General features: G+C 47.1%; 1 protein-coding gene across 1 annotated transcript in view; it reads left to right on the top strand.

Annotated features, from left to right (window-relative positions):
* hsd11b2 (hydroxysteroid (11-beta) dehydrogenase 2) overlaps nt 1–18998 on the top strand; it is a 48718-nt gene that overhangs the window by 20700 nt on the left and 9020 nt on the right. The window contains exon 3 of the mRNA XM_079997859.1: nt 438–623. Coding sequence (XP_079853985.1) covers nt 438–623 — 186 coding nt within the window. The remainder of the gene's footprint in view (nt 1–437; nt 624–18998) is intronic.

Below are 18998 nucleotides of genomic sequence, written 5' to 3' on the forward strand. Positions count from 1 at the left end.
CTTGTCTCCTCTCATCGATCCAGTCCGTCTGTCCAACTCCAGCCAGCCCGGTTTACCTGCTTGTCTCCACTCGTCGACCAAGGCTGTCTGTCCTTCTCCATCCAGCCTGGTTCCCCGTCTCTCTACCCGGATCCTGGACCCTTCCTCCTGGTCATCATCATCCCTGCCCGGTCCGGCTCCATCCCTACCTGACCGGGTCCCCCCAGCCAGCTCCACTGTCTGGGCTAATAAACTTCCTTTGCCTGCCTCCTGTCTCCCCTTGTCATGCGTTTGGGTTTCTCCCAGCTCTGGTCGTGACACAGACAGACAGACAGACTGACAGGCAGACATATAGACTGACAGACAGGCAGGCAGGCAGGCAGACAGACAGCCAGGCAGACGGACAGACTGACAGGCAGCCATACAGGCAGGCAAGACTAATGGTGCATTCTGTGCAGGGCTCTGGGGTCTGGTCAATAACGCGGGTGTGTGTGTGAACTTCGGGGAAGCGGAGCTGTCGCTCATGTCAAATTACCGCGGCTGCATGGAGGTCAACTACTTCGGAACCATCAGCGTCACCAAGAGCTTCCTGCCGTTACTACGGCAACAGAGAGGACGCATCGTCAGCGTGTCAAGCCCAGCTGGTGAGCACATGCACACTCACACACATTGTCCCCTCTACACAGAAAAGGTCACATTTCATATGCTTAAAATAGTATATTAATAATAATAATAACAATAATAATAATGCTAATAAATATAAATCAAATAAACCATACAAAGAGAGAAGTTGGCAGGTGTTGTTAAAGGTGAGAAGGTTCTGCCCCCTAGTGATCAGCCTCAGCCTAGCACTGGGGAAAGCCAGGAGGGGGGGCCAGCATCACCTGGGCCCAGCTGTTCAAATAGTGTCATCTGGATCACTATGATGCGGATTTGGAAATCCCAAGTTTGCTATTCAGGATCAGGTAATCTCCTTCTTTTGTGCTGCTTTTTCAAAGCAACATTGGATTGGATCACCCTGATCCAGATACAAACTTTTAAAATGACCAAATCTGGTTTACCAGTGCTCTAAATGGGATGACATATCCCAATGTAGGCTACTAGCTATGTAAAAAACTGTAGAAGAGGCAGAAAACAGAACGAAAAAACAATATAAAATCCCCTTCTATTTTCAATTTATTTAAAACAGTCAGACCCTCATATGACTCACAACAAATAAATAAAAACAAACAAATGTACATTATTCACAAATACAGTACATTGTGAATGTTTTGAACACATGTTTTAAATCATAAAAGGCTTAATGTCTAATAGTGAACAAAATAACAAACGTTCATAGTTCTTAATTTGTGGCAAGAGCAGCTTTTGAAGCCCTGCTATTAGGAGGCGTGGCTTTGGTTGGCTGTAGTTGGGTAACAGTGATTTGTTCATCTGCCAGAAGAGTCTGTACCTCTGCTCTTTCCGTTTCTCGTTTAACAAGTGACTTATAATCATCATCATCTTTGTTTGGTAAAGAAAGCTTGCGGCCTCTTTTCTGAGCTGCTGTGATTCATCTTCTTTCTCAGTAACAGCGCCGAGATCCAGAAAAAATGTTTCCTCTGCATTAGGAGGACCTGGCTTGCTTTCCTCTACGATGGTGGGCTCAAGGTCCCCACAACACCTTGAATCCTGTTTACAGCTTGCCACTTTTCACCTCCGGTAATGTCAAGAACCACACCGTGTAATCACCTCTCCCAGGGGCACCGCCAGGGATTTTGGGCCCTATGAAAGGATATGACATTGGGCCCCGCCACCAGAGGCCACGCCAACCCCGCACAATTGCTGTAACCACACACCTCCAGAACCAAACTCACACATTAAAAGCTTTCAATAACTACCTTTGCAGGCTTGCAACTCTCTTATAGTCCAATACTTAATGCATCACATTTACTGACAGTGAGCTGTGAAATTGAACACTGTGCAGACATGCATGCAACATTCTGCATACAGTTAAATTCACTATTTAATGCAAGACTGAATAAGAAATGTGCTTAAGGCCATCTTTTAAAGTCTAAATGTAATTTGAATGGAAAATTGTCTTTACATTAATGAATAACTTAAAAGAAATATAAGTTAAATATACATAAACCTCTTCATTTAAAATTAATGAACATTATCACCTACAGTTTTATAACAAAAGAATAAAATCAGCAGCAGATTTTCGAACTAAGTATACATACCAACTAGAAAAATAAGCAGCTGTAAAGGTGGAAATGGAAAATGGAAAACAAAATGTAAATTTAAAAGCCTGATGGTGGCGCTAGAGGAAGGGTCAAGTGGTGGGTGTCACCAAATGATTAATAATGATTTCTTCCACTTGGGGTGTTGATTGTGTACAACCATTGTTATGGAAATCCAGCCATTCCTTTTGAGATATATCTTGTTCTCAGCCCGTGGGCATCATGTGTTTAGTGATCCAACATCCATTTCATAGCTATCGCTCAGCCTCACTCATCCAGTACCTTACTCACTTCCGGCTAGCAAAGTTACTGATTGAGTCTTTGAAGTCCAGCTTTCTCGCCAATAGACTTTCAATGGACAGAATGGCAAGACATTTTTTGTGAATCCGTTTTATCTGACTGAAAGCTCTCTCGCCACAAGTAACAATCACAGGCAGTGTGAAAAATGTACATAAAGCAATGCACACTTCTCCAAAAATGCTTCGCAGATGCATCTTACAGATTGCATTGATGAGACCAAGAAAGGACAAGTGGGGAGGGAAAGTGACAGCATAAAAAGCATTAAGGTGTCTGGAATACTTCACGATCAGTGGTTGGAACACAGAAGGGACTTTATCCTCACTCATCTGCCCAATTTTCAGAGCAGCAGAAAATGATTTGACAATTTTTGCAGTGGTGTGAAGCCTATTGTGCAAGTCACTTGTGATATTATCCATAGCGATAAAAAACAGTGTCCCAAAACACCATCGCTGCACTGTCCTGAGCTGTCTCCTCTTGAGATATCTTCCTTTTCCTCTGGCAGCTGTGTTCCTTGCTAAACTGAGGTGCGTCATCCATTTGCGTAGCAATCAGTGTTGACTCAGACAGGAGAGACTCCCATCCATCTCTAAGAGCTTGCATCTCTTCCTTTGGGGGTCTGATATTGGCTCTCTTGTATCAGGTTAGGGTTGGCCCGTCGCTCTGGGCTGCCACTAACAAGTGTGTAAAAGTGAGTGCAGCCAAAAAGTGACTCTACAGCATGCACACCTACAAGATTTAAGATGTGGGGGCACAAGGCGAAAATGTAGCCAGAGGATTTTCTTTTATATATATTTGGGCTTGGACTCCCTTGACTTTCCCTGACATGTTTGCCCCGTCGTCACATCCCTGCTCTCTGCAATCCCCATGTCTATCCTTTGGTCATGAAGCACATTTCCATTCATCTCTGCTATCTCACTTCCTGTCTTTTTGTGAAAATCCTTAAATTCAAGAAACCGTTTAGTGATCTCCCAGTCATCTGTTTCTTTGCTATAACTTACATATCTCATTAGCACAACATTACTTAACTTCATTTTTTACAACTTACAAACTGATTTTTTTGTAAGTGCTCATTCAGCAGTGAATCATAATGAGGCAAGACCTGTAGTGTGCCTTGGAAATGATCATTGTGGATGTCATCTAGGTCTTTGGTTTTGCCCTTGATGCCAAGTGTAGTGTTACATCTCAGACTCTCTGCAAGAGGGCTCTATTTTCTAAGTTTCTCTTTGTATCTGTTTCTGCAACTGACAGTCAATGCCACTAACTTCCGCTACAGATTGCTGCAAATTCTTTCATTTAAAGATTCAAGATTCAAGATTCAAGATTCAAGATTTTTATTTGTCACATACATATACATACTTCCATACATATATGCAGTGAAATGTAATGCAACGCACCCGGTGATAGCACACAATATGTCCTAGGAAAAAATAAAAAATAAAATAAAATAAAAAGTGGAAAATTCCTTTCTAATAGACCGACTAACTGACTCCTAAAACGTAATACAGTAAGTGGAATACTTATAGAATAAGATAAAAAATATATAGAATAAAATACAATAAAAATAAATTGAAATAAAATGGAATAGATAGAAGGAATATGCCTATGTATGTACAGATATGTGCATTTAAAGTGGCATGTGAATTAAAGTGGCATGTGAATGTGAATAGAGTGAGGTAGTGTTTGGGATAATACAGCACAGTATACAACAGTACGGCACAGCAATACGGCATCACGAACAACCCTGAACAGTGATACAGTATGCGGTACAGTATGCTACATACAGTACAGTAGGTAGTGGAGCCTATTGCATGGCTCAGTTAGGACCCCTGGTGAGGTCAGCGTTGACAGTTCTAATGGCTTGAGGGAAGAAACTCCGTCTCAGTCTCTCTGTTCTCGCTGTGTGACTGCGGAGGCGCTTGCCTGACCGCAGCAGCTGAAACAGTCCGTTGTTGGGGTGATGAGGATCCTTCATGATCCTGCTACTACACCTCCTGGTGTATAACTCCTGCAAGGGGGGGAGGGTAGTTCCAGTGGTACGTTCAGCTGAATGCACCACCCTCTGCAGGGCCCGCCTGTCCTGGGCAGTACAGTTCCCAAACCAGGCAGTGATGTTGCCTGTCAGGATGCTCTCCACTGCTCCATAGTAGAAGGACTTGAGGATCCTCACCGAGACCCGGAATTTCCTCAGCTGCCTGAGGTGGTAGAGGCGCTGCCTCGCCTTTCTCACCAGAGTGTCTGTGTGAACAGTCCATGTTAAGTCCTCTGTGATGTGGACTCCCAGATATCTGAAGCTGCTCACCCTATCGACAGAAGTCCCATTAATCCACAAGGGCAGGTGCGTCCTCGATTGTGATCCACGCCTAAAGTCCACAATCAGCTCATTGGTTTTGCTGACATTCAGGTGTAGGCTGCTGTCCTGGCACCAGAGTGACAGGTCAGCCACCTCCTCGCGGTAGGCCTTCTCATCGCAGTCAGTGATCAGGCCCACGACCACGGTGTCGTCAGCAAACTTGATGATGGTGTTGGAGCTGGACCTGGCCACACAGTCATGTGTGTACAGGGAGTACAGTAGGGGGCTGAGGACGCAGCCCTGGGGGGATCCTGTGTTCAGGGTGAGGGAGCTTGACATGTACTTCCCCACCTTGACCACCTGGGGGCGGCCTGTGAGGAAGTCCAGGATCCAGGTGCACAGCGGACCATTCAATCCTAGCTCCATCAGCTTGACAGCCAGTCTGGTGGGAACTATGGTGTTGAAAGCTGAACTATAATCAATGAACAGCATTCTCACATAGGCCCACTTCTGGCCATCCAGGTGCGTGAGCGTGGTGTGCAGTACCTGGGAGACCGCGTCATCCGTGGATCTGTTCTGCCGGTACGGGAACTGCAACGGGTCCAAGGTGCGGGGGAGGGAGGCGCAGATGTAATCCTTAATCAGCCTCTCGAAACACTTCACGACCACCGAGGTGAGGGCCACCGGACGGTAGTCATTCAGGCAGGTTGGAGAGGCGATCTTCGGGACAGGAACGACGGTGGACCTCTTGAAGCAGGACGGGACCACTGATTCAGCCAGGGAGATGTTGAATATTGTGGTGAACACCGGAGCTAGCTGGTTAGCACAGGTCTTCAGTACTCGCCCAGATATGCCGTCTGGGCCCGAAGCTTTCCTGGTGTTCACCCGCATCAAAGCCCTCCTGACCTCGTGCACGGACACTGAGAGTGCACGCTCATCCCCAGCAGTGTAACTCCAATTAGCCGGCGAGCTAGCGGTGCTGCTGCCAGACTCGAACCGCGCATAAAAGGAGTTCAGTTGGTTGGCCAGGGAGGCGTCCACACTCGTGGCTGGGGAGGAGCTGCTCTTGTAGTTAGTTATTGTTCGCAGCCCCTCCCACAAGCGTCTTGTGTCCCCCCGCTCCATCTGCAGCTCCACGGTGTCTCTGTACGTCCGTTTGGCGTCCCTCACCGCCCTCCGCAGATTATACGACGCCGCTTTGTAATTTTCCATGTTACCAGATACAAGTCCGTCGTTGTAAGCGGCCGTGCGCGCATTCAGAGCGCAGCGGATGGATTTATCAACCCATGGTTTCTGGTTTGGAAATATCCGAACTTTCACCGTGGGAACGATTTCATCCACTAGCGTAGCCACAAAACTTACTACAACCTCCGTAAACTCGCTGACGTCACTTGAATTTGTTTGGAACATGTCCCAGTCTACGTCAGTCAGAGCGTCCTGAAGCGCAGCCTCCGATTGGTCCGTCCACCGCTTCACTTCCCTCGTCATCACCAGATCCCGCTCGATCAGAGGCCTGTAAACAGGAAGCAGCGAGATCGCGGCGTGATCTGATTTCCCGAAAGCAGGGAGCGAGACGGTCTTGTATCCGTTCTTGTAAGGAGTGTAACAATGGTCCAGAGTTCTGTCTCCCCTGGTGGCACACGTGATGTGTTAGTGGAAATTCGGCAGAACTTTTTTAAGGTTGGCCCTGTTAAAGTCCCCAGTCACCACCACAGCCGCGTCGGGATGTCTGTTCTGAAAGCCGCCTCGTTTACCTCGGTGCTTCCTCCGTGGGCCGGCTCGTGGAACAGCGACTCCATTTTTGTTGTTGTAGTTGTTGTTGCGACTGTTCCCGCGTAGGATTTCCGCCGGCCACTCTGCTCCCACGGATAAAAAGTCCCAAAGTTGTTCGTTTAGGGAAATTTTTATATCCATGAGTGCATCGCGGTCGTATGAGTTAATTGTTGATGTTTTTCTGGCGAACATTGTGATAAAAAAAGGAAAAAAATACTAAAGAGTAAGAAAGTAACCGGAGCGCCGGCGCAGGCGACCGCTAGGGGCGGCGCCACTATCGCTGAAGCGCTATCGCTATCGCTTAAAGTAGCTGTCTGTGTACGTTATTCCTCTCATGGCTTGGGAATATATCATACATATGACACCACTTCATACCGGACATTTTAAATCCATGTTGACTGTTCAGTGCACTAAGGGAAGCTCTTTTTTGTTTGTGGGCGAAAGGCACACATTGGATGCAATATAATGCATTAGTACATTTGCTATGAAGTCCTGGCTCTGTAGAGTGCACATGACACATATGGTTATATTTCCTTGAATATTATACCATTTGTAATAACATCATAACCAAATTTCAATTACTACCATTTTTTTGACTTACATTAATTGCACGCACCACGGAATATAATTAAACAGCACTGAATCCTTGTCTTTGTGACGTGGCACCGCCCATTGCGGCTGTCTGCACAGGCGCTCCTTGTTTATCCGCTTTATATCACTATGTCTGCCAAAAACTCATCAGCAGTGATTTCCTACGGCCGCGATGGACTCGTGGATATAAAAAAATCTCTGAAAGATCTACTTTAGGACTTTTTATCTGCCGATCCAGAGTGACCCCCGGAGATTTAATGCACCAACGCTATCAACAACAACAACACAATAACAACAACAACAATAACAACAACATGGCAGCATTCAGGTCAGAATGAGGTCACAACCTTACCGTCCACCTCTGCCAAGCATCATTCTTGCTAATGTCCAGTCCCTGGAGAACAAGATGAATGACCTTCGAGGGAGGATTACATTCCAACGGGATACGAGAAACTGTTGCGTCCTCTGCCTGATGGAGACATGGCTGAACCCACTGGTGCTGGATAAAGCCATTCATCAAGCCATGTTTCGCGCCGGAAAATCCAAGGGTGGAGGCGTGCCTCATGATTAACAGCTGCTTGTGTAACCCCAGCAACATCAAGACTCTGTCCCACTCCTGCTCATAACCTGAAACAGCTGTCCATCTCATGCTGTCCATTCTACCTCCCCCAGGAATTCAGCACAGTCATCATCACAGCGGTTTATATTCCACTGCTGGCGGACCTGTATGATATGTTGTGCGGACTTCAAAACAGACATCGTGATGCGGCTGTGGTGGTGGCTGGGGACTTTAACAGGGTGAACCTTAAGAAAGTTCTGCCTAATTTCCATCAACACATTACATGTGCCACCAGGGGAGCTAGAACTCTGGATCACTGTTACACACTGTACAAGAACGGATACAAGACCATCTCTCTCCCTGCTTTCGGGAAATCGGACCACACAGCAATTGCTTTGATACCAGTTTACAAGCCATGCATTACATGTGGAACAGCAGTGACGAGGGACGTAAAGTGGTGGTCAGACCAATCAGAGGCCACACTTCAGGACGCTATTACTGACGTAGACTGGGACATGTTCCAATCAAGTTCCACTGTAGCAGAGAGTTTACGGAAATAGCTACGAGCTCCATAGCCACATTAGCGGACAGCATCGTTCCCATTTCTTAACAGAAACCGTGGGTCGATAAATCCATCCACGGCGCTCTGAATGCTCGCATGGCCACTTACATCAACGGTCTTGTATCTGAAAATTTGGACGATTACAAAGCGGCGTCGTACAATCTGTGGAGGGCGGTGAAGGACGCTAAACGGACGTACAGGGAAAGAGTGGAGCAACAGATGGAGCAAAAGGACACCAGAGGCTTGTGGCAGGGGCTGCGGACTATTACGAAATACAACAGCAGCTCCTCCCCAGCCACGAGTGTGGACGCCTCCCTAGCCAACGAACTGAACTCCTTTTTTGTGCAGTTTGAGTCTGGCAACAACACATTGAGCTCACCAACTAATTGGAATTACACCGCTGGGGTTGTGTGCGCACTCTCAGTGTCTGAGTGTGACATCAGGAGGGCTCTGATACATGTGAACACCTGGAATGCTGCGGGCCCAGAAGGTATATCTGGATGAGTCCTGAAGACACATGCTAACCAGCTAGCCCCGGTGTTCACTAGAATATTCAATGCCTCTCTGGCTGAATCAGTGGTCCCGTCCTGCTTTAAGAGGTCCACCGTTGTTCCTGTCCGAAGATCATCTCTCCTGCCTGCCTGAACAACTACCATCTGGCCCTCACCTCAGTGGTCATGAAGTGTTTCAAGAGGCTGATAAAGGATTTCATCTGTGCCTCACTCCCCCGCACCTTGTCGGCAGAACAGATCCACGGATGACGCGGTCTCCCGGGTACCAGACTGGCTGTCAAGCTGCGGGAGCTAGGACCAAACACTGTGCACCTGGATTCTGGACTTCCTCTCAGCCCAGCCCCAGATGGATAGGGTGGGGAGGCACATGTCCAACTCCCTCACTATGAACACAGGATCCCCGCAGGGCTGTGTCCTCAGTGCCATACTGTACTCCCTGTACACACATGACTATGTGGCCAGGTCCAGCTCCAACACCATCATCAAGTTTGCTGACGACATCGTCGTGCAGGGCCTAATCAATGCACAATGAGAAGGCCTACCACGAGAAGGTGGCTGACCTGTCACTCTGGTGCCAGGACAACAGCCTCCTCCTGAATGTCAGCAAAACTAAAGATCTGATGGTAGAGGGTGGTGCGTTCAGCTGAATGTACCACTGGAACTACCCTCCAATCCCTGCAGGACTTATACACCAGGAGGTGTAGTAGTAGTGCAATCATGAAGAATCCTCACCACCCCAACAACGGACTGTTCCAGCTGCTGTGGTCGGGGAAGCGCCTCCGCAGTCACACAGCGAGAACAGAGAGACTGAGACAGAGTTTCTTCCCGCAAGCCATAAGAACTGTCAATGCTGAACTCACCAGGGGTCCTCACTGAAACACACACTACCTTACTGTACTGTATGTATGTATGTAGCATACTGTACAGCATACTATATCACTGTTCTGGGTTACTGCATACTGTGCTGTATTTCTGTTCTGTTCGGTGTCACTGTATTGCTGCGCCGTACTGTTGTATACTGTACTGTATATCTCCGCACACACACTACCTCACTTTATTCACATGCCACTTTAATGCACATATCTGTATATATATAATAGCCTTTCCCATATACATAAGTCTATTCCCTTTATATATATTTTGTACTCCCACTCTGTATTACTTTTGAGTTATTTTATTTTATTTTATTTTATTTTATTCTAAATTATTCTATTTACTTACTGCATTACATTTTATGAATTAGTTCGTTTCAGTTAGTGAATTAGAAATTAGGTAGCTATTTTGTTCAGTCTAGAATAATTGTGCATAATTACCGGGTGCGTTGCACTGACATTTCACTGCATATAAAGTTTGTATATGTATGTGACAAATAAATCTCTTGAATCTTGTATCTTGAATCTCTGGTCAGAAAAGATCTCCATGGAGAAATGCTACGCTGGTAAGTATAGAAAAAAGAGAGGTAGAGGAGTAGTGGAAAAGCACAACGCAGGTGGCAACAAAAACAAATATCCACTTCCATTATGACATATATAAAGAGAGACTTTGCATTTCTATTTTGGAATTAACCCTAACCCAAACCCTTGGTTTAATGAGCAACAGTTATGCAGTGACAGGACCCAATTACCTAGACCCAGGACAGGTGTGGCTGCTCAAACCACACCATGCCCACAGAATCCATGCCTGGATTCTGACAGACTCTGATAAAGGGTTACCATAACTAAAATAATAAAACACTGGACTTAGAAACAGAGTTCCCATACCTCAGACCAACAAAATACCAAACAACCTGGACCTGGAACTGGTTCCTCAGAACAGCACAGTCCACTGGTAACTCTCCCCCAGGGCGACGATGCTGACTCCCTTCTGGAGTGTGGGTCCTTGAAGCGGCTGTGTTGGCTGGTGGAGGTGTAGCCAGGCTTGGCTGTTTCCGGGGCTGCTTGGAGGGATGGCCTGGCTGCTGGATCGTCCCAGCAGTGGCTGCTGGGCAAAGGAGCTAGCTGCAGGCAGTTACCCGCGGTGGTTGCTGCGGCTGCTTCTCCCCCATCCTCTGCCGGACACCTTTGTTGCTGCTGTTGCCAGTCAGGGGAAGGTTGGTGCTGGAGATGCCCATTGACCCGCTGGTGGCTCCAGGGCATCTTTGGACTGCCTTCACATTCCCCTTGATGGAAAGTCCCTGTTTACGCATCAGTGTGGCAGTTTTGCATGCCACATGCCATCCAAATTGGCATTTTCAGGGCCCTCTGGCACAGAGACACAAACAATAGGGTTGAGAAATCACAGTTTATTATAGAGAGTGGACTAGTTGGAATAAGCTCAGGAGCAAATGAACAGATGTGTCATGACAAGGGCTCCTCACTTGCGCACACGAGCAACAAGTATGCAGCCACATTGATCTGGGCCCCAATTCCAAAGACCCAGGACAGGTGTGGCTGCCCAAACCACACGATAGTGGTCCTACTCTTTCTGCAATCTTTAGAGACTACTTGGAGCTAAACATCAAAAATAACGACCTTAGAAATAAATGTATTTATTCATAGCTAAAATACTTGGCAATCAAATGTAAAATGAAGAAATTAAAATAAGGGATGACAACAATTTACTGGAAACTAAACTAGTCCTTGATTTGCTGGTGAGGTAGTTTGTGTTTATGAGATGAGGAAAATAACAGCCTAAATATAATTCCTATGTTCTAATGTGGAGGTTGAAACTATCTCCAACACCAACTCTCCTCACAGCAGAGAAGTTCTCTTGGATTTACTTGACACTGAGTTGTCTCCAGGTGTAGTTCGGCTGATGAGTGGGGGGACTCCATCGGGGTAGCATGGAATCCTTTCGATAGCACAATGCACATCAGCAGGGGGTTCCACTAAAGCGCAGTGTAGCCAGCTTGGAGAGAAGAGAACCGCGTTGTCTTTCAGGATGGCCCTTTGTCCCGCCAGTGGCAGTTCAGCTTTCAAGGCAGGCGTTGCAACAGTGTCTAAGTAACCGTGCGTCTGGAGCACAGGAGTCGTCTGGATCAGCTGGAGCGGGTCGGAGAGTGATTCGACTTAACTGTTCTAGTTGACTGGTTAAAACATATATTTGCACCTAAACATAGGTGGCCTTCCGACGATAAGTACATAGTTATTATTTACTCGAGAAATCAGGTTGCAGAGATACAAAATTTATCAAAAACTATGATGACTAAGAATAAAATAAACAAGTTTGCGATACGCAATCACGAACGAGAAAGTAGAAATGTCCAAAAACTAAAATTTGTAAAAGAAAAGGTTAGGGAAAACTCTTTCTTCAGAGCGGTCAGCACTCTCTCAAAAGAGATGGGGCATGTTGCACAGAGATACCCCTGTGACGTCACGTCCTCTCTGGCCAGTCTGCCATGGTTAATTCTTAATTTGTCTAATTTGATACTTTACGCAGAATACTCAGTACTCTCATCACCGTCAATTCATGGACTTTAAACAACATATATTAACTTTTAATAGTGTGATCAAGAAAAAAAAATAATAAAAAAAAAAAAAAAAAAACTCCTGACAGTTTATCATCGTAGGCTTAAACGAAAATGTCCACACAACAGTGAAGCCGGTGTTGGGTCCCCACGGTAATAAACATTGTTCCGTCTGGTGCTCTCTGTTCAGTTCGAAGTGCAGGGTTCTGGACACTCCGACCGAGTCAGAGAAATGAAATCCAGTTTATGGAGACTGTAAGCTACAAACTACATGATAAAAATGTGTATTATTTGACCAATTGTAAAGTTAAATTACATTTTGTTCCTGAAATCCACCCTTCTGCAGGGATCAAGATAATTCAGATTTTTTTAGGTCAAAGGTATTGCAGTCCTACTAAAAGTTTTGAACAACACATAGTCAAGGTTTTATCCAGATCAAGACTGGATTATCTGATCTAATCCAAATTCGGAATCATTGGTTTTTTCTTTTGAACAACCCATTTTCAACATTTGATAAATTCCAACAGACAAAATCACATCAGATTAAACATGTGAAAACCTGGGCCCAGCTGCTGTTCTTTGGGATGGATAGGTGTAAGAGGTCAGTGAGTTATGTGGGGGCAGAGCTTTGCAGTACCTTATGAGTGAGGAGTATTATTTTGCATTGTATCATGAATACTACGATGTGGCGATAGTGGCGCCGCCCCTAGCGGTCGCCTGCGCCGGCGCTCCGGTTACTTTCTTACTCTTTAGTATTTTTTTCCTTTTTTTATCACAATGTTCGCCAGAAAAAAATCAACAATTAACTCATACGGCCGCGATGCACTCATGGACATAAAAATTTCCCTAAACGAACAACTTTGGGACTTTTTATCCGTGGGAGCAGAGTGGCCGGCGGAAATCCTACGCGGGAACACTCGCAACAACAACTACAACAACAAAAATGGAGTCGCTGTTCCACGAGCCGGCCCACGGAGGAAGCACCGAGGTAAACGAGGCGGCATTCGGGTCAGAATGAGGACGCAGCCTTACCGTCCACCTCTGCCAAGCATCCTTCTTGCTAACGTCCAGTCCCTGGAGAACAAGATGGATGAACTTCGAGGGAGGATTCAATTCCAGCGTGACACGAGGAACTGTTGCGTCCTCTGCCTGACGGAAACATGGCTGACCCCACTGGTGCCGGATGAAGCCATACGTCCAGCCGAGGCCTTCTCCGTGTTCCGCGGCGACAGAACGGGAGAGTCGGGGAAATCCAAAGGTGGAGGCGTCTGCCTAATGGTAAACAACCGCTGGTGTAACGCCAACAACACCAAATTCCTCTCCCACTCCTGCTCGCCGAACCTGGAACAGCTGACCATACTATGCCGTCCATCTTATCTCCCCCGGGAATTCAGCACGGTCATCATTACAGCCGTTTATATCCCACCGCAAGCGGACACCGACGCAGCTCTGTCGGTTCTGTACGATGTGTTGTGCGGATTTCAGAACAAACATCCCGACGCGGCTGTGGTGGTGACTGGGAACTTTAACAGGGCCAACCTTAAAAAAGTTCTGCCGAATTTCCACCAACACATCACGTGTGCCACCAGGGGAGACAGAACTCTGGACCATTGTTACACTCCTTACAAGAACGGATACAAGCCCGTGTCGCTTCCTGCTTTCGGGAAATCAGATCACGCCGCGATCTCGCTGCTTCCTGTTTACAGGCCTCTGATCGCGCGGGATCTGGTGATGACGAGGGAAGTGAAGCGGTGGACGGACCAATCAGAGGCTGCGCTTCAGGACGCTCTGACTGACGTAGACTGGGACATGTTCCAAGCAAGTTCAAGTGACGTCAGCGAGTTTACGGAGGTTGTAGTGAGTTTTTGGCTACGCTCGCGGATGAAATCGTTCCCACGGTGAAAGTTCGGATATTTCCAAACCAGAAACCATGGGTTGATAAATCCATCCGCTGCGCTCTGAATGCGCGCACGGCCGCTTACAACGACAGACTTGTATCTGGTAACATGGACAATTACAAAGCGGCGTCGTACAATCTGCGGAGGGCGGTGAGGGACGCCAAACGGACGTACAGAGACACCGTGGAGCTGCAGATGGAGCGGGGGGACACAAGACGCTTGTGGGAGGGGCTGCGAACAATAACTAACTACAAGAGCAGCTCCTCCCCAGCCACGAGTGTGGACGCCTCCCTGGCCAACCAACTGAACTCCTTTTATGCGCGGTTCGAGTCTGGCAGCAACACCGCTAGCTCGCCGGCTAATTGGAGTTACACCGCTGGGGACGAGCGCGCACTCTCAGTGTCCGTGCACGAGGTCAGGATGGCTTTGATGCGGGTGAACACCAGGAAAGCTGCGGGCCCAGATGGCATATCTGGACGAGTACTGAAGACCTGTGCTAACCAGCTAGCTCCTGTGTTCACCACAATATTCAACATCTCCCTGGCTGAATCAGTGGTCCCATCCTGTTTCAAGAGGTCCACCGTCGTTCCTGTCCCGAAGATCGCCTCTCCAACCTGCCTGAATGACTACCGTCCGGTGGCCCTCACCTCGGTGGTCATGAAGTGTTTCGAGAGGCTGATTAAGGATTACATCTGCGCCTCCCTCCCCCGCACCTTGGACCCGTTGCAGTTCGCGTACCGGCAGAACAGATCCACGGATGACGCGGTCTCCCAGGTACTGCACACCACGCTCACGCACCTGGATGGCCAGAAGGGGGCCTATGTGAGAATGCTGTTCATCGATTATAGTTCAGCTTTCAACACCATAGTTCCCACCAGACTGGCTGTCAAGTTGTTGGAGCTAGGATTGAATGCTCCGCTGTGCACCTGGATCCTGGACTTCCTCACAGGCCGCCCCCAGGTGGTCAAGGTGGGGAAGTACATGTCAAGCTCCCTCACCCTGAATACAGGATCCCCCCAGGGTTGCGTCCTCAGCCCCCTACTGTACTCCCTGTACACACATGACTGTGTGGCCAGGTCCAGCTCCAACACCATCATCAAGTTTGCTGACGACACCGTGGTCGTGGGCCTGATCACCGACTGCGATGAGAAGGCCTACCGCGAGGAGGTGGCTGACCTGTCACTCTGGTGCCAGGACAACAGCCTACACCTGAACGTCAGCAAAACCAAGGAGCTGATTGTGGACTTGAGGCGTGGATCACAATCGAGGACGCACGCGCCCTTCTGGATTAATGGGACTTCTGTCGATAGGGTGAGCAGCTTCAGATATCTGGGAGTCCACATCACAGAGGACTTAACATGGACTGTTCACACAGACACTCTGGTGAGAAAGGCGAGGCAGCGTCTCTACCACCTCAGGCAGCTGAGGAAATTCCGGGTCTCGGTGAGGATCCTCAAGTCCTTCTACTCTGGAGCAGTGGAGAGCATCCTGACAGGCAACATCACTGCCTGGTTTGGGAACTGTACTGCCCAGGACAGGCGGGCCCTGCAGAGGGTGGTGCGTTCAGCTGAACGTACCACTGGAACTACCCTCCCCCCCTTGCAGGAGTTATACACCAGGAGGTGTAGTAGCAGAGCCCGTAGGATCATGAAGGATCCTCATCACCCCAACAACGGACTGTTTCAGCTGCTGCGGTCAGGCAAGCGCCTCCGCAGTCACGCAGCGAGAACAGAGAGACTGAGACGGAGTTTTTTCCCTCAAGCCATCAGAACTGTCAACGCTGACCTCACCAGGGGTCCTAACTGAGCCATGCACTAGGCTCCACTACCTTCTGTACTGTATGTAGCATACTGTACCGCATACTGTATCACTGTTCAGGGTTGTTCGTGATGCCGTATTGCTGCGCCGTACTGTTGTATACTGTGCTGTATTATCCCAAACACTACCTCACACTATTCACATTCACATGCCACTTTAATTCACATGCCACTTTAAATGCACATATCTGTATATACATAGGCATATTCCTTCAACCTAATCCATTTTATTTCAATTTATTTTTTATTGTATTTTATTCTATATATTTTTTATCTTGTTCTATAAGTATTCCACTTACTGTATTACGTTTTAGGAGTCAGTTAGTCGGTCTATTAGAAAGGAATTTTCTACTTTTTATTTTATTTTATTTTTGTACTTTTTCCTAGGACTTATTGTGTGCTATCACCGGGTGCGTTGCATTACATTTCACTGCATATATGTATGGAAGTATGTATATGTATGTGACAAATAAAAATCTTGAATCTTGAATCTTGAATCTTGAACCATCAGGAGCCAGGGTAGTTCTTTGAGTACAGGTGCGATGTGATTTAGTAAAAAGCCGTGATGCAGAGTTTTGGATGAATTGGAGTTTGTTTATGACTTTACCAGTGACATCATACAGTCGACTATTGCAATAGTGGATTTTGGAAGTGATCCCCAAGTTATCTTAAGATATATGATAATATAATACAGGAAAGTGATGGTTCATTGTTTATTTCAAATATATTAATTATCAATTATTGGTTATGTTAAGAAGGCATCAATTATTGCATTTTTCTATCACATTTCTCCCTTTTGTTCCTAATGGAATTAACATCGTAACGAAAATGCAGTAAAGATAAGAAACATAATAATGACAACAGCAAAAATTAATCATGTGAAAGCAATGACTAATGCATCCAATAAGTATGGGTAAACATAATTAGACACATGCATTATCTTTGGCATCATCACCTGTTCTTAAACAGATTGTCTTTTCTGATTGTAAGGTGTCTACCTCTGGGTGTAGTGTGGGTGTGGGTAGGGGGGAGGAGCGGGACTCTTCTTCTTCTGGATCACTGCTCCAGATCTGTGGTGGGTGACATGGAATCACACACCCTCAGAAACTCATTCTTTATCCAAACAAATTCAGGCCAATCTGGCACAACCCAGATTTCCTGGTTATAAACAGACCAATAATCTTTAGGTCTTGGAAAAGGCAAGGAATTACTCATCTGGAACACATTTTTGAAAACAATTTGCTTATATCCTTCCCAACCTTAACCCAAAGGTATAATATCGGTGGCCATGGCTTCCTTCAATTCCTTCAATTCCGTCTCTAAAAGTTAAAATCAAATTGACGAACAACATCCTACAACCACCTGAAATGATTGAACATCTCACTCATATCGGTCACTTGAAAAATGCCTTTTCCAGAATATACAAAGTTTTATTAAAAACAGACGACACTTTATCTTTACCTACAATGGAATGGGAAAGAGACCTTGCTGTTCCCACCGATATCAACCTGTGGAAGCTAATTTGCAACACCTTTTCGATGACCCACAACTCCAAAATGCAACTCATCCAATATAAGATCTTGCACCGAGCTCATATCACGGAACACAAAATGTTCAAAATGGGTTTTGTGGACGAAGACATTTGCTCTCACTGCTCCCTTGATGCCAGAGATGACTTCATTTATGGCTTCTGCCTCTGCCCACCTATCTTAGCATTCTGGGCCATCACCAAGAAGCTATCAACCCTTCTGGGCTGCAGCATTCCAGTCTCCTTGTCTATATGTCTTCTTGGTGACCTCTCCTCAGTCAAACCACCACGTAGACACCACCAACCCATTTTGATTGCCTTAACAATTGCCAAGAAAACAGTATTACTCAATTGGAAAAAGGGGGGGTAACATCGAGGTGCTGAGCACACGCTGCTACATGTATGGGCACTTGGCGGTCAGACTGGTTTGGGCGTCTGGTCGGCTGCGGTGGGGTGTGCCTCCCCCTTGCACTGGGCGTGGGTGGGCATGGGAGTCCTGCTGGCTCGCCCACGGGGTGTTGGTCTGTCGTCGGGGGACTGGGATCCGAGCCTGTGGTCTGTGCCTTGTGCCCGCGGCCCCGGTTCTGAGCCTGCGGCTGCGTCTTGTGCCTGCACCTGGGGCTTGGTTGTATGTGTGCCCACACGGGGGTGCAGAGTCTCCTCATGCTCCCTTGGACTGGGTAATGCTCCTCGGGGCTGGGCTTGGGGGTTCCTCCACAGCCCCCTGGCTTCTCTGGGGTCCAGGGGGTCTTCTGTGGCCACAGGGCAGGGCACTCAGGGCTTTCCTGCAGCTGTAGGGTGTCTACAAGGCTGCGGAGTTGGGGGGGGTTCGGGGCCCTTTCCGCTGCTTGAAGGTGCCACGACACAATACTGACCTTCTCCACCAGTACCAATGGGGATAAATCATGTATACTCACTGGTGGTCATCTTACACACACACAAACACACACAAACACATAAAGGCGGTCCCATCCCATACACACACACCACCACACACACCGCTGGTCATCTAGTAATCTAAAGGTTGCTGGTTCGATCCCAGGCTCCTCCTGCTAGCATGCTGTAGTGTCCTTGAGCAAGACATTTAACCCCTAATTGCTCCTGATGGCTGCGTCCGTCGCTGTTTGAATAATTGTAAGTGGCTTTGGATAAAAGCGTCTGCTCAATGTAATGTAACCCTCATGGTTGCATTCCTCTCTTTAACTGCCATAACTATGACAGGGAGAGGCCACGTGACCAGTTGTAGTTCCAGTTTTCCTGGACCTAATTATTTGTTTTTCAATACATGTTGTTATCCAATGTTTATGTTTTTGTGTAAATGTTGTTTGTTTCTATGTTTAGTTTGTCTCACCCATGGTGATGCGCCCCTCTTGGAGTAGTGATCAGTTGTTTAAAGACCCAAACATGATAAATAGTTCTCCAAAGAGGGGGTTGGTGGTGGTTCTCTATAACCAAAAACTGTGCTCTTGTCATTCCACCGGTCATCAACAGGACAGAGTAATTGCAGCAGTTCTTGATGATTTAA

The sequence above is a fragment of the Zeus faber genome, assembly GCF_960531495.2.
Source record: "Zeus faber genome assembly, chromosome: 3".
Classification (NCBI taxonomy): domain Eukaryota; kingdom Metazoa; phylum Chordata; class Actinopteri; order Zeiformes; family Zeidae; genus Zeus; species Zeus faber.